The sequence below is a fragment of the Nothoprocta perdicaria genome, unplaced genomic scaffold (assembly GCF_003342845.1).
Source record: "Nothoprocta perdicaria isolate Ctin4 unplaced genomic scaffold, notPer1 scaffold_0, whole genome shotgun sequence".
NCBI classification, from domain to species: domain Eukaryota; kingdom Metazoa; phylum Chordata; class Aves; order Tinamiformes; family Tinamidae; genus Nothoprocta; species Nothoprocta perdicaria.
The window spans coordinates 2873281-2889898 of record NW_020454092.1 but is presented as its reverse complement, the minus strand read 5'-3'; the positions used below and the strand labels follow the sequence as shown (position 1 = coordinate 2889898).

The following is a 16618-nucleotide window of genomic DNA, read 5'->3' as shown; positions in this document are numbered from 1 at the left end:
ATAATATAAGTCCAGCTGGAGGCCTGTGGCCAGTGGTGTCCCCCAGGGGTCAGTACTGGGCCCAGTGCTGTTCAACTTGTTTATCAATGACCTGGACGAGGGCACGGAATGCACCCTGAGCAAGTTTGCGGATGACACCAAGCTGGGTGGAGTGGCCGACACTCCGGAGGGCTGTGCTGCCATCCAGAGGGACCTGGACAGGCTGGAGAGTTGGGCAGAGAGGAACCTCATGAGGTTCAATAAGGACAAGTGCAGGGTCCTGCACCTGGGGAGGAATAACCCCAGGCATCAGTACAGATTAGGGGTCGACCTGCTGGAAAGCACCTCCACGGAGAGGGACCTGGGAGTCCTGGTTGACACTAAGTTAACCATGAGTGAGCAGTGTGCCCTCGTGGCCAAGAAGGCCAATGGCATCCTGGCCTGCATCAGGAGGAGCGTTGCCAGCAGGTCAAGGGAGGTGATTCTGCCCCTCTACTCAGCTCTGGTGAGGCCGCACCTGGAGTACTGTGTTCAGTTCTGGGCACCCCAGTATAGGAGGGACGTGGAGCTTCTGGAGAGGGTCCAGAGAAGGGCAACCAGGATGATTAAGGGAATGGAACATCTCTCATATGAAGAGAGGCTGAGCGAGCTGGGCCTGTTTTCTCTGGAGAAGAGACGGCTCAGAGGGGATATGATTAATATGTATAAGTTCAGGAAGGGAGAATGCAGGGAGGAAGGGGACAGGCTGTTCTCACTGGTGGCCAGCGATAGGACGAGGGGTAATGGCCACAAACTGAAGCATAAGAAGTTCCGTCTCCAGGTGAGGAGCAACTTCTTTACTGTTAGGGTGACAGAGCAGTGGAACAGGCTGCCCAGGGAGGTTGTGGAGTCTCCTACTCTGGAGGTCTTCAAAACCCGCCTGGATGCCACCCTGTGCCACATGCTCTAGGTGTGCCTGCTTGAGCAGGAAGGTTGGACTAGATGATCTGTAGAGGTCCCTTCCAACCTTAAATATTCTGAAATATTCTGAAATAATATGTAATAATATAACGGTATTAGAATCAAGGGAATGTAGTAAACGGTTCTCCTGAAACATGTTGGGCAGTTCATATGCCAGAAGTAATGCTGTAAGTGATATAATTAATGAACTGATCTTTGAAGATCATCTCTATAGGTTTACTCAATGAGGATCCAGCAAAAATTGCAGATGTTCTCCCATCCATGCCAATGTGCAGGATGACTGCATCAGTGAAAGGAAAAAATAATAGCTCATAATAACTTTACCACTCTCCTCCTATAACTAAATAAGATCAAAAAAGGGAGGCACCTTGGAATCAAGACATGTTTTCAAAAGTCTTGCTACAGATTTTTTTTTTTCCCCTAATTGATTGAATGTGTGAAAGCCCTCCTAAACTAGTCTCACAGTCTTGAGAAAAGATGAAGAAAAAAAGATTCATCCTAGAGAGAAATAAATCACAAAACTGGTACCGTAACCATGACAGTAAGGTGAAAGCCTTGTGGAATCCCTGGACGTTTGGTTCACACTGAAAGCAAAGTGGCAACAAATGAGCCCCGCGGTTTCCTCCAGCCCCTTGGAACAGACACTTGCCTGTCTGATTGCCTGTCCTCAAGGCAGTGGCAGTCTCGGAAACAGAGGAGACTATACGTAAGCCAAAATCAAGGCTAAGTTTCTCTTCTACTAAAAGGAAAAAGGGGAGATGCAGAGGGGCAATATAACTGCAAATGTATATGGTACAGTCATGCTTTCAATCTCTCAAAGTGCTGCAAGTCCAGTGTAAAACTATTTAGCATAAACCCAGTAAAATTTTAAACCTTTTCTAGAATAATGAAAATCAATCATTGCCCTTAAAAGCCAAATCACCCTCACAAGTTGCAATGACCTTTTCAAGTTCACTTTGAACAGTGGCTATCCAGCTCTTGAGCACAAAGAGCTGCTGACTAGCGGTGCCTCACACTATTCAGCAAGTCAGCTCCCCTCTAAGCACAAGCCTTGCCTTGCTGCTAGGGAATTAGCCAAGAGCTCAGAGTCCCAGCCTGCAACACAGAGGAAAAAAATAAAACAATAAAGAGCTTATACTATGAATTAGCATAAAGTTCATTACTACTATTATTAAAGGATTATAGAAACATGTTCTAATATAAACATTCCATTCTATCACATTCTGCTGTGTCAAAATATGCATTTCTTTTTCTTTTTTTTAAAAGAAAAAAAAAAAAAGAGAGAGAAGAGTGAAGGAAAATTAGTTCCCTCAACCTTACTTCTAGAAGGCTAAAACCAGCAACTTCTAAAGTAAAAAGGGCTAGCACAAAAACTACAGACATGGCATGTCATCTGCAAGATACCTTTGAAATACAGATACTTACATCTCTTAGAAATCCTTCTACAAGGAATTAAAGGCAGAAAATAACCTAATTTACTAACAAGAGAACTTATAAAGAACATGAATGACATTCAAAACTATTAAAACTTTGTATGACTCACTTGGTCTTTCTTGCATCTACAGTCGTGTCAGCAGTCTGACAGAAAGAAGGGAGTAGGGAAGGGAAAAACAGTAAATCTGTAACAGTGATTGAGCAACATATAACTGGCTGAATAAACAGGAAAAGAAAACAAAGAGCAGCTTAAACTGAAAGGGGGAGCTTAACCTTTGATACACTAATAAATTAACAAATGCTTAAAACTCAAGCAAACCTCCACTAGAAACAAACCCTCAAATCTTTTTCTCAAGAACTTCTCTAAGTGTGTGCTCATACCAATGTTTTTCTCCAATGGCCAGCAAGTAAGGGTCAATTAAGGGCTCCCACATGAGCAAAACGTAACTCTGCCCTTCTGGCTACTATCTCCCAGCCACGAAAGCAGCGTTAGCACCGCTGCCTTCTGCGAGCAGCAAATGGAGCACCTAGCTCCAGTCGGGGCTTTCACAGCCACTACGCTGAACACTAAGGCAGCTAAGAACCACCAGCTTATGTTAGCTTTTCTTTGTCAGCTTCTCTCTCATGTTTAAAAGCCTGTTTTAGAAGTAATACTGGAGGCAGGTGCTGGATGGATTTGGATGTTGGGAAAGGCACAGAAAAAAAATCAGAGCCTCTCAGTATTCACAGCCACCAGAAGAGAAAGGAGAGCAGAGACCCTGCCCTTCCCTCACGCACACTCATGAGCGGAGGTGCATGGCAGGCTGGGCAGGGGGGCACTGCACGTAACCGCCATGGGAGAGGAAGCGGGGAGCTCTGCAGCAACAACAGGTAAAAGATCAGTTTTACTGTCTCTAGAAGGAGGGGTGCAGCAGTTTCCCATCTGAAGAGTCAGATACTGGAAGGATAAAGAGCCAAGTACAGCAATATCTCCTCATTTCTATTTTTAAGTGAGCGTTTGGCAAAGAAAGGGCTCTTGCTCTTGCACAATGCTCTGCAAGTCGTCCTCCCGCTCTGTGCTGCTTCCAGTTGTTTCACCTTTTAGCTACGGACGCTCTGGTTAAACTTCAAAACCTTTTTGTACATATGCATGACCAAGAAACAGAGGGGTTGATAAATTGAGGAGGAGACATGGTAACAGGGATGGGAAGGGACTGGGAAGAAAAGGAACACTTTTACTATGAACAGAAAAATTTACAAAGTTATAAAAGTTACATATCTCAAGTAACATAAGAAGAACTGACAGCAGAGGAGAAAACAGACAAACCACTGTGTAGCACACAAGGAAGCCTAATTCAGTATCGGAAAGTGAACAACAGAAAAAAGTTAAGTTTGGTCAACATTTTGTTCCAATGCCAGCTAGTTTCTAGTCTAGCATCTTAGCAGCTTTATTTTTCACCTTAGTTAGTATTCTCAAACCTGAAAGGTTTCTCCTCAGGTCTGATCAACACAGTGTTAACTGCATAAGCAGAAGCCCCAAACACTCAGGGCTAATGTCTTCTGCAAAACTAAGAATGAAGACTTTGAGTCCTGACCTTCCATCAGATCCTGCCATTCATCTTGCACTTCCACGCTCCAACCTCTCCCTGCATCCTCCTCAGGAAGCAAAGCAGCAAACCCTCTCACCTTGGGGAACAAGGTAGTGTTCACCATCCCGTGAAGCATGAGGGGTGCCCAGACAAGGCTGCTTCTATCTCTGGTTGTGGGGGAAGGGAGCACTGGCAGCCGTCACATGCAGCGCAGGCACCAGTGGCGGCCCTCACGCCCTGGCACAGGGCTGCAGAGCCTCCCTCCCCATGGCCCTGCTGGAGCCCCAGGCGCCCAGAGGGTGAGGCCGCGAATGCAGCCGGCACGGGAGCGCGCACGGAGCTCGCACCAGCTGCGGGCCGGGAACGCCCCACACGCATCTCCCCCCGCGGCCTTGCACCGGCAACGGGCCTTTCGCTTTCGAGCGAGCAGGCGGTGCGATGATAGCAAAGCTACCTGGACTGCCCGTAACTTCCACTGGAAAACTTCTCTGCTTCCCAAAAAAGGGACTGGGGCACCAGCCTTAACTGTAATGTACAAAAAACCTTTAGGAAAGGAAGCAAAGAAACATATTTCCTATTAATCTTTTATATGAATTATAATATTCTCATCAGTCTGCTCTGCGAAACATGGGGAAACTTTCCTATGCAACCATGCTGGTGAGTGGCTGGTGTGAACATGCTGGACTGCCCCATTCACCCCCTCTCATCCAAAGCAGGGGATCCCTTTAGCGCACAGGTTTATCTCCCGTATCTTTCACCGCTGCTTAACATTACACTCCAACGCAAGAAGCATACTGACTTTCACAAGTCTAACTGGACAACATTTCTTACATTCTTTGTTGCTGTAAACAAAGTGCCTCTTGAGATATAAAGATATGTATATATGTAAATGTATTTAGAAATTACCACAATGCGGTTTAATGTGTTCCATGATAAAAAAAAAAAAAAAAAGAAGTATTTTATATTATAAAGCAATATATATGCGGCAAGGAGGCTACTATATTAAAAATCTAAAGGTATTGAATTTTATAGATCATTTGATCAAACATATCCTTTTCTTCTTAACGTAAATTTAGATCAAAAACAGATGAATGACAATGAGTTTGAAAAGCCTTTCAGGCCCCATGAGGTACACTTCTTTCTTTAAACTGATCTCACTTGAACTTCTAGGCTACAATCCGTAACTTGAACAACAAGAAGCAGACCAGCCTCTATACTCACCGAGTTCAACACTGAAATTCCAGCAGTCCATCTCCACAGACAAATTTACAGGTCTCTATTCATAGTCACCTTTGTGGCTCAAAGGGAATTAGAAAAACTTTTGTACCTTGACTGAATATTTTGTTTTCTTCGAAAATAAGTCTAGAGACTAAATCTCTTACCTTTTACGGGCCTATGTTTAAGTTCTAGTATATCAGGTACTGTCCTACCGAAAGGGCAAATATTAAAGTGCAGTTGAAGATCTACCACTACAGCTCCCTGCAAAGGAAATTGTGAGGATTCCAACCCAAATAAGCAAGGAAACACCGAGTAATTGCCAAGACATCTATATTCAGTCCTGCAAAATAGTTGTTATTTTACGTCAACTGATGATGCCAGAATTCCCATTTACCTTCAGCAGAACAGCTTTGCGGGTCAACGCATATAGTAAATGAAATGACTACCAGTATGATATTCCCACTGTAACATATGCATTACTTGGAAGCCGTGCTGCTGATCATCTAAGCAAGGAAAGGGAGACTAGAAACAGCTATGACTGATTAAATTATTCTTCAGCTTACCTCCAAGACATGTCAGGTTTCTCTTCTCCATTAAAATCAAGTGAATTTCTTTTGATGGCATGGATAGGTAGAGGGGTTGGAGTGAGCGTATGCATGGCGCGTTCACTGCTGCTTCTTTCCTTCACGGGTGACAACATTAAGCCTGCCTATTTATAATCCCACCACCTGACCAAACAACCTACCCAGTACATCCACAGATTTGTATAGTCACTAATCCTGACATATCTACTTCAGCCAATTCAAAAGAGACTATTAAGGAGCTTTGTTATGTCTTCTATGGCTTTAGACCATAAAAAGAACACAGTCCTGTTTCCCTTGCCCCCTTTAATTTTACAAAACAACTTTAATGGGATGTTTTAGAATTAAGACTCTTCCTTCCTCCATGCTTTTCAGCCTCCCTGATTTCTTTGTCTGGAAAATATCCCACTAGGCAGTTCAGGTAAGGAAATTCTAGTAATCAGCTGGACACTGATTCAAGGCAGCAAAGGCATGCTTATATATTCATTTAATTTGAACATCAGTACTACGTACACAATTATTGATGCTTAAGATTTCAATTAAATGTTTTCAGATGCAAAAGCATTTCTACTATCTGGAGGAAAAACAAAAACTCCCCACAACTTTACAGTGTTTTAAGAAGGACAGCTTACAGAAACTTGAGGTCATTGTCAAGAAAAGGTACCTCAAATGTGAGCTTCAAACGATAGGCTGAAAAAAATGAAATCACTTCTCAGCTCTGTTACCTTTCCTAGTGTTAAACTTACACGGCCACGTGAGCAGCGCTTTCGTGCAAGTCTGCCCAGGCACTGGCATCGACTGTGGTCAGCGAGCACCTTGGGACAAGCACGACCAGCAAGTGCAGCACTGTGGGAGGCTCCCAGCTTTAGAGGATGCAGCTCCTCAGTCTGAACGGGGCACACAGGGTTGTGAAGCGGCTCCGGCCCCGTCTCAGCTGGAGGATAACACCCTGAGCAAGCATGTGCGCAGAGCGTACAACCGCGCTGACAGCTCCTTACCTAACCTGCTGCCTGCAAAATCCCATCACAGGCACCCATCACCATAGGCCAGGCAAAACAGATTAAGCCCATTTCATCTAATACACTTAAGGTTAGCAGAAACTGCTCCCCAGAGTCCCTTGGATTCCTGTTTGGCTCTGCTCCCCTGCACCCAAACTCAAGAGTTAACAGTGCTCAGCCTGAACAAAAAATCCCTTGAAATGTTTCTTGCTTCACAGGCTTGGGATGCTGCTCCATCAGGCAGATGCAGCCAGACCTGCAGTCTGAGAACACCAGTCGAGCAAATGTCAATGCAAAGAGCATACTGGTGTGGTCTGCAGCAAGCCACAATATTCCCTATGGTCCCTGTGTCATGAATTCCGCTTGGAAGCATCCTGTTCCAAAGGTTGTAGCTAGGAATATTCAATCACTGTTAAAATAAAAATGTCCAGTTTTCTTTTTAGTCCAAACCCGTATCTTGTGGCAGTAAGTGGCATTTCTTTCCCTAAAGCTTTTGCAAATAAAGCAGTGAAATTATTACTATTGAAAAATACATATTTTTCCCCCAGGAATAGACAACACAATTTAAGACTAATGAAGGTCATTAGAAGATCAGCATCTCTTATTTATAGTGCTGAGTCAGAAGACTTAGTATAGAAATCCTGCATACCTATATTCTCATTTGTACTTCTAATAATTATCATGCATGTTTCATACAGTTGTGCTTTGGGTTTTTTAAATGCATGTGCTAGTCGATCTTGAAATAAGCAAGTGTCAGATACTTCAGATAATCTGAAAAGAAAGATAAAGGGTTTCCATTTCCAAATTCACACACTTGGCTATTCCAGCACACCTTAAAGAGGTAAGTTTTTCTCCCACTTGTATCACTCAGCACAGGGTTTTTACAAAACACTTTTGAGATGGCAAACTGATATGAAAATACGATTAATATTTTTTCAGAAGCTCCCAGAACATTAGTAAAAGAATTGTAAAAGAAAGAAAATAAATGACACATTTATGAATCTTTCACATATATTCTCCTTTGCTGCTGCTAGACAGTCTCTTTTTTAGGGAAAATGTGCTAATACAGAGGTGCCAAGAGGAGTACTTCAAACAGAATGTATTTCGGGAATGAGATGCATTTCAAAATTCTAATTCTAAAAGATTCATACAAAACTATTATAATCCCTCAATTTGATTTTATTTATTGTCCTTTATAAAGTCTATTCTTTTTCATCTGAGTCTTTTGAAAGTCTTAATATTTTTTTCTTTCTTTTAAAAGAAACAAATGCACAAAAGAAAACGTTTTGTTAAACACAAAATTTTTCTGAAGTCACATTTGTATAGATCACACTTTTATGTGTTCAAGCTTTTTAACGTGCAGAATTGTTTCTGATACCAAAAGGATAAGAAGACTTGCATATCCTAATGAGAATAATGACCGACAGCTTCTCAATATTCATCTTTATAACTAATTTTCAAATTCACTATGATAAGTAAAAATGACAAGCAAAAGTTGAATATTAAGTATTTCTGTATTGGGAGAAAAGACAAGTGAATAACCCCTCCAGAAGCCGAACAGGCTGCCAGAACGCAACTGCTTTAGATTAATCATATGTATATGGAAAAGTTGATCAAAATTATTTTATCTTCTTCCTCCTCCCCCCATCTCCAATAGAGAGATATATGTGTCCATTCGGAAGCTCTTTGAAGCTTGTTACAATTAGAAAAATGTTTGTACAATCTATTGTTACAATTAGAAAAATGCTTGTTTAAAATATCAGATATTTCATCTAACCCTGAAATAGTTATGACTTTTTAAAAATAATATCCATGAGAAACTGGTCTGAAAGGAGTAAGAATAGCAGGAAATCTGGACTACTACAGTAAGAATAGGCATTCTTCCAGAATAAATTCCTGTTTTATTAAATAATTTATTTTTTAAGTTGCTTTGTACCTATTGAAATGTCTGTGATGGATCAACATCGTCAAGTCTCCAGGGAAAGGCAAACACTTTTGTTCCATCCAAAAGAAAAAAAAAAAAAAAAATGGAGAAGAGGGAATAGACAGAAGCATCCAGACGGTTTGGAAGCAGACCAATAACTTGTTTTTCTTAGTCACACATCAACAAGGAAAGTTGATTATAAATTGTACAATGAACATTGAGGCTTAATTATTTTTCTATTATGCAACATTCAGTTTAAGAATTTTACACAGCATCAATGTATTGGACAAGGCCACCACATGTTCTCCTTTCAGTCACTTGGCACAGGGAGAAGCAACAACTTGCAGACCTGTGACACACTTAAGAAGGCAAAAACAGAGGCCAAAGGCCAATGCAACCCAGTATTAGCAAGAACAGCTAAAAATGGATGCCTAGGGAAGGGATCAGGACACACTTTTGATACTTTCCAGGATCCAGCATTTGCTAAGAGAGGACTTTTTGCGCCAGTCAGTTTTCTATTCTTTTTTCAAAATAAAATCCTTCTGGAAAAAAAAAAAAATCCATCATATGGCCCGTCTTGCCTTGAACCCTCACATTTTTAGCATCTGCACCATCCAACACTCTTTCACAGCACTAGTTGAAAAGGCACTTCTGCTCGTTCTGAGCTCCCTACGGTTGATGGGACCTTCTCCTCAGTGGAAAGGATTCATGGGCTGCTGTTTCCCTTCCTGCACTCCCAACTGCTCCCAACTCCTGTGTTATCTATGCAGGCTAGGAGAGGACTGGCTAGTGTCTCTTCCCTGAAAGGCATATCAGACTCTGCCACCTCTGCTGATCCTCCCTGAACCTTCTCCAGTTCTGCTAAATCCTTTAGAGATAATATGACCACAACTGCATACATTATTATAGATTATACATTGCATTATAGATTATACAGAGGCATAATCCAGTTTTCTCTTTTCATCTCTATTTCTTTCCTAAAACACATAGCAAACGGTTTCCTACTACATTTATCTAAAGTGAATTTTGCCTCATTTTATTATCCAATCATTTACTTGTGTAAATTCCTTCTGCAAGTCTTCACCATTAAGCCTCCTCTAGTTGTCATAACTCAAGTGCCATCACCAAACTGCCATCTCACTGTTTTCAATTATTTTTCAATTATTCAATAATTGTTTTCAATAATTTTTCAATTATTAGTTGAGCTAAAAGAAAATCTTTCAAATCTGTACTTCTTCCATAGGACTACCACCACCTTCTCACCTCAGGCACTTTCCACCTAAGAACACCGGACAAACTGAGGTTCTGCAGTATTTCTTGGTAGCTGCATGCTAATACAGCACAACTCCCTCTTTCAAAGAGGACAACAAATCAAGGAACTTGGGGAAAGTTTGTATGGATTAAGCTCTATCAAGGAACACAGAAAAACACTGAGGAAAGAAGTGATATAAAAGAGCACACAGACTCAGGTAAAAGGAATAGCTGCTTCTGGGCTGATAGTTGTCCAGAAATTACTCATTCCCAAATGTCAGCTACTCTTACTCTCTGAACACAAAAGTTTATAACACAAATGTAAAGTAAAAATTGCATCTTTTATGGGGTAAATGACACAGTGTTTAGATGGTAGTACTGCTGTGACACTACTGGCTGCTACAAATACAAGAAATAATAGATAACAAGGGTTGCAAATTGGCGGATCATTTTTCCAAGTACTCTTCAATTCAGCTAAACTTATGTAGTATAATATGGTTTGTTAACAGATGGTATATTATGTTTTTCTTGCTTTGACACAATTTAAAAACAAGCTACAGATGGCTATAATGAAATCCTCATTAAAACACTTATATCTTTACAGTTTAGTATAGCAATAATGAAACTTTCAGGTCTGGAATTTCCTGTTGGTTAATTAGTGGTTAGGTTAACAGCCGGAGGAAGTGCACAACCCTCAAATTTCCTTATTGTTTAAACCTATAATTACCATATTCAGATTTCTGGGAAAGTGCTCAAGACAGATTTAATGTCACAGCAGAGTTACCTTTATAACCCTCTCTCTGTGTGCAAAACATCTGTATTTTTTATTTAGGAGAATGTATAGGCAAGAAAGCCCTGAAAAGACCTCACTCAGCTGCCTCTAGAAAGAACTAACAGGACATGTTCCAGAGATACCAATTCTCACTCAAAGAGCTCTTCAAAATCCACGCTGCAGAATAGCTAGCATAGCTGAATGGCTGGTGATCCATTGTTGCAGTGCTACCCTAAGACCATTAATTAATGCTTAAATAATTCCTTACTTTTTTTATGCCACTTTATAAACCTCCACAAAAACTCTGAATATGACACAGACTTGGTAGCATACTGATACTTTTTTAGATTTAGGATCTAGGAAGACAAAGAGGGAAAAAAACACAAAAGATAGGACAAAAGAGAAACACACCACAAATCTTGTACTTGATTTGTTTCTGTAAATGAAGCTGTCACTTTAATACAGACGGGCATAATGGTCGCCACAGTTTAAACACTAGGTTAGAAACAGTAATTAAGGATGTTGGTATTAAGAGCTAGAAGCCCTCCGGGGTTTAGTGCTCCATATGCTCATGCCTGGCTCAGGCCTCCTGCCTTCAGCAGCGCGTTACGTTACCTGCGCTCCCGCTGAGGGCTAAGGGAGCGGCCGGCCGTGGCCGCGGGGGCTCCTCGCGCGCCCGGGGGCTCGGCAAAGCAAACCGGCAGAACCAGGACCCCACATTTGCCTGAATGCTAAGTTAAAACAAAGAGACTCATCCAAAGCCTATGCTGAAAAAATGAAGCAGGCTCTCGTACAAACAGAAGCAACCTGAGTTACTACACAAAAAGCAAACAAGGGAAACAAGTTAAATGGTACATATTATTCACTGGGACACCTTGTATGTCTAAGGCAACCTGAGACCTATAACAAAGGCAAAGACAACTAGACTGAAAATCCTGCTCACCTGAACACAGGGCTAATATAAACAGGGACTGTGTTTATAATAATAACAAAAATATTGTTAAACTAGCATAAATTCAAAGGATTATTACTACCAAGTAGCACTTACAGTAGTGCTAGAAAGGAACATAATGTAAAAAACATTACTTGTTATTACATTACAAATTACATATATTTGAAAAGAGGCAATATCAGACTATTTAAAAGTTGAAATGCAAAAATATCTCTTTAACCCTCCAAACTCATGTACAACAGGAATTGCAGGGAAAGCAAACCTGCATTTTCTAAGAAATTCTTTGATATATAAAGCTCAACACATGACCAGCTACTCTCTCAGGGAATGGAGGTGTCTCTTGCCGCTTTCCCCCCATCATTTCTCCACAACATCTAGACATTGAGAAGACTTTACACAGTATTACTTTCCTTAAATCATTGTTAGATATCCAAGTGTCTAAACTAATCAAAAAAAAGACACTGAAGGTGCCAGAGCAGTTTTATTTTTAGAAAACCCCATGCTTTAATTCAGAAACTTTCAGATCCAGCTCTACAAGCCTTTCTAAGTCAGATCCAGTTCTTGAGAGAACACCCTGTACTTGTCCCAATTTTTTACGGCATGATTTCTATAAGGAATTTAGGTGTTGCTTTAATAAGAAATGTAACAAGTTTCTTTTTCAGAAAGTTCTCATGTGGCATAATGCTGTTTTAAAAACCTTGGGTCAAGTTGAATAAAACACCCTCAAAAAAAAAGTTAAAAATAACTGCAATGTTCCAATACTTAACATTCTGTGAAACAAGAACTGCTTGCATTTATTTCATCTAGCACTAGCTTACTTTAAAAAGTAATGTCTTCAGCAGTGTGCCTTTTGTGTTCTCTTCATCTGTTCACTTTCTGTACTTCTCAGACTCTTCAAAGTGAAGTAAATACTAGATAGTGCAAAAAAATACCATTACCAGGATCAATACTAAAATTTATAATGGAAGGCCCTTCCCTTTTGAACACTGATGTCAAGTTATTCAGCTAAGGGATTATATATCAGAGTAACTCAGAATGCTTTTCAGAAGGATTTCCATTCCCAAGGGACAGAAAACCAACTGGAGAGCAACACCCTGAGGCTCCAAAAGCAGTATCAGGGCAGGGACATCACTGCTACCCCGGGCACAGCCAGGAGGAAGTAAGAAGAGAAATACTTAAAAGAAGCGCAAGTTTTCCTGTCATGCTCAAGCTGTATTACACATGTCATAGTATTAGGAACTTCTCGCATACTTGCATACAAAACACAAAAGATACAAAACTAAAGTAACCCCATGTTATATGTGTTGCCTGGTTCTCATGTTTTGCTGGAACACCCACTTGAATGTGGAAACCTTACTCGGCCAACTTGAAGAGCAGCTCATAGGCTTATTGAAACTGCTACTAGATAAACCAGATATTCTAGAAACCGCACCATATGCAGGGGGGCAGAGCTCATCCTACAGCTACACCACTTTCACAGTCTGTCTCGTCCGTGCAATAGTAAAGAAACAGGCACTTCATGAAGCTTTTATAAGCTTTTCTCAGAGCAAAACATCAGCTCAATATTCTACCTACTCAAACATTAAAAAAAAAAAAAAAAAAAAAAAGAATGGGTGATATATGTTCAAACACTTCTTACTGTGTGGAGTACAAACACCGAAAAAGTCCAGCTTGAGGAAGCCAAGCTGCACTAGACGAAATAAAAGCAGAAAAGAAGAAATAAGAAGCCAGGACATATTCCTCAGCCAATAATAGGCCACTAGAGTAAATTCACAAGTTGTCCTTGGATGCCCTGTCTTGATATGCTATCAGAACCCATTACATTATAATTGACTGATACACTAGCAACAGAATATTTGGTCTGTTTATCTGTTCTTATCTAACCATAATCCTGGGCACACAACACATTGAGATTTTATGATTCGATGTTTTATTGCAGCTTTGTAAACTCCTCAAGCCATATACAGAAGGGCAAAGAGTTAAAGTAGGTGGTTAGAGCACTGTATTTCTGATTTTTTTTTTTCAGCAAAACATCCAACAGCCCAAGTTAGACACAGAGTAAATCAGAATCAAAGGATCATTCTCTAAAAATATTTTATCTCCTTAGTATTTTTCCCCCTCATGACCAGTTTACAGCATCAAAAACTATCTCCTCTCTCTCTCCTAAAGAAATTTTACAGATGAGCTCACATGACTTTTAATCTTATTTTGAAAGATATAAATAAAAGTACCCGTTAAAAAGATATCGAACAGCATTCAGCAGTCATGAATGCCACTTTCACAACAGTTCGCACAGATTTTTTTGCTAATGGATGAAAGCGCTGCCACTATTAGACTTTTATTCACAATGCTTAAGTCTTCCCACAGCTTGAGTCACATTTTATACAGGTTTCAAAAGAGCTTTATTTCTTAAAATAAAATTCTTTATTTTTTAGAGGACAAAGTGGTGCCTAGTCAAAATCTTTTACAAGGGACTCAAGCTAATACCTGTGATACACAAGAATGTACAAGCATGGGTACATTTCAACATTAGATTTTATGTTTTAAGCATAATCAGAATTACGTACATTTGAGTCATGCGAATAACATCCACTGAATAAAACCAAGATCTAAACTACAATGCAGTTGTTTCTCATGCTGTAACAGCCTGAAGAGATTCACAGCAAGGGGCTTAAATGACACTTCCCACTGAGAGGTGCTGCAAGGAATAACCAAACTTCCTAAAGAAACGTGAGGGACCGGCCAAAAAACATTGCAGTTATTTTCCTTCATGCTCATTTCTTGTAACTTTTGTTATTAAAGCTAGAAATCCAGATTTCCCAAAAGTAGTTTTAAATGCAAATACTGTACTAAAAAAAAAAAAAAAAAAGAGATCTGGAAAATAAATTATAGCCTTTTTACTGTTACTTTTTAAGGCTTTTGCATTGTTGAATGAGCAGAAAGTAACAAGGAAGTCCTCATTTTTCCTAGCTATATACTGCATTTACATTAGACAATCACAAATCCAACAGCTTCCCATCAAAAATGGAAAGCTTTCTGCCAACACTAGAAAATTTGTTTTAATTCTTATTAATGCTCTTTCACATACCATACAACACAGCAAACACATAAGAGATTTCTATAGCTAGCTTTAAGGTTATACAAGAACTCGGAGGTCCTTTCCCTACTAGTTACAGGCAAGAAGGAAGAATTCAGAAGTAAACTTAGCTTTCTTGAAGAAGTTAAGTATAACTTCTGTAATTAGAGCATGCATTTGAGCATGAGAACACACTTATCAGAGAAAGTACAAAAATATTAAATGTACAGCTTAAAACTTACCATGCTCTCATAATCATTTTTCTATTAAGGAAAATAAAAAGCCCGACATGAAGAGGCTGAATCCCAGAGGTGTTGGGATGACATGCGAGAGCTTTGCTAGCCCAGACTCAATTTGCACCCCTTAGTCACTCCCCAGCTCCACATCCTGCTCTTCACATAGCATGAGCAGCTCTGGAGGAGGCAGTAAGTGAGAAGAGCTGGGCAGTGGGATCAGGCCAACAACAAGGCAGGGGAACCATGAAAAGTTCCACAGAATTAAAGTGAAGAAAGAGAAAAGCCTTAAGAGATATTCTAATACACATTTATGATAGCTTAATTAAAATTAATAACTACGTCTGCAGGAAAAAAAGTGCACTAAAAGTATTAAAATAATAATTTCTACATGATTAAGGGTAACAGTTTAAAACACACAAAATCTGGAGAAACAACTCTCCCTTGACTACAGTAGCATGTCAGCTCTGAGTATAGAGGCGAGAGGTGGGAAAGTGCTAATAAGACTGGAGATGTTCAGCTGAAACAAATTCACTCCAAGACACTGTTAGTGCTGCCACCTAGAGAAGACACGCAAAATAGCCAGTCACGTAGCAGTAGGGCTGGATGGAAATACAAATGGGGAAAAACACCGTTTCTGATATTTAAGTGACACTTTACAATGCTGCAAGGAAGAGCACAACATACTCCTCCTATGGCTGCTTCTCAGAACAAAGTTAAGTCCTCTGAGCCCTTTCACATAAAGTCAACAAATGGAAGGTCTTGAATGCAAAATGACACCAGCCACCTACCAAAGGAATGCAGCATCAAACCGGCAATGTAACTCAAATAAAACATCCTCCCGAACAGCTGAGTACCGGGAAGCAGAGCCCATGCACTGACACGGTGCTGGAACAGATCAGACCAGTTACCAGGATTTTTTTCATTTATTTCTATGAATTGCCACGTTTTCACTTTCCTGCTCCAATGCAATGTTTCCTGCAACAACTAAACCAGCAATAATTAATCTGGCGGATTAATGGCAGGTGGATTAATGAACCAGTATTACCCAAGAAGCCTCTTTCTGGTTCTTCCTTTAAGAAGGTTTTAGAAGGTACGAATACTACTGCCTTACAGAAGTTAGGCAGAGAAATATGCAATATTATCCTGTTTAAACCAGATTTTACATAGCGTCTTCCCTATAGGAAGCAAAGGAGAAGTGAGGGGAGAGAAAAGATATGAAAAATATAGTTTAAGAGAAGCAATGAAAAAAGAAGCCATAGGGTGGCACTGCAGGCAGCCTATGGTTAGGAAGTGCTTGGTTTCTTCCCGGCTCCAAGCAAATCCGAGCACATCTAATTCCCGCGCTAGAGGGGCGGGCCCGGCGGTGCAGGCCGCGCGCCGCGGGCACACGGGCCGGGAGCGGCCCCGCCGCGAGGCCGCGGCGCCGCTCAGCGCTCCCCTAGCGCTGCTCGGGGCGGAAGCAGGGCAAAGCCCTCCCGCGAGCCTCACCGACTGCTCTGCGCTTTAGTTTTGCCATCTCAGTCTGAATTAATTTTAAGAAGATCTTCATGAAGCAAGGGCACCTCCCAAGTGCCAGAGCAGAGTTTTCTTCAGACCATAGCTTTTTACCAGCACTGAAAAGGCAGCATTTCTAAATGGCTCTTGCTGAAACACTAGGCAGGATAGTTTG

The 16618-nt window shown here is 40.8% G+C and overlaps 1 protein-coding gene across 1 annotated transcript in view; it reads right to left on the bottom strand.

Annotated features, from left to right (window-relative positions):
* Nucleotides 1–4065, bottom strand: part of COBLL1 (cordon-bleu WH2 repeat protein like 1) — a 45465-nt gene extending 41400 nt beyond the window's left edge. The window contains exons 1-2 of the mRNA XM_026036726.1: nt 4039–4065; nt 2483–2589 (exon numbers count right to left, since the gene is read on the bottom strand). Coding sequence (XP_025892511.1) covers nt 2483–2589; nt 4039–4065 — 134 coding nt within the window. The remainder of the gene's footprint in view (nt 1–2482; nt 2590–4038) is intronic.
* Nucleotides 4066–16618: the final 12553 nt, after the last annotated feature.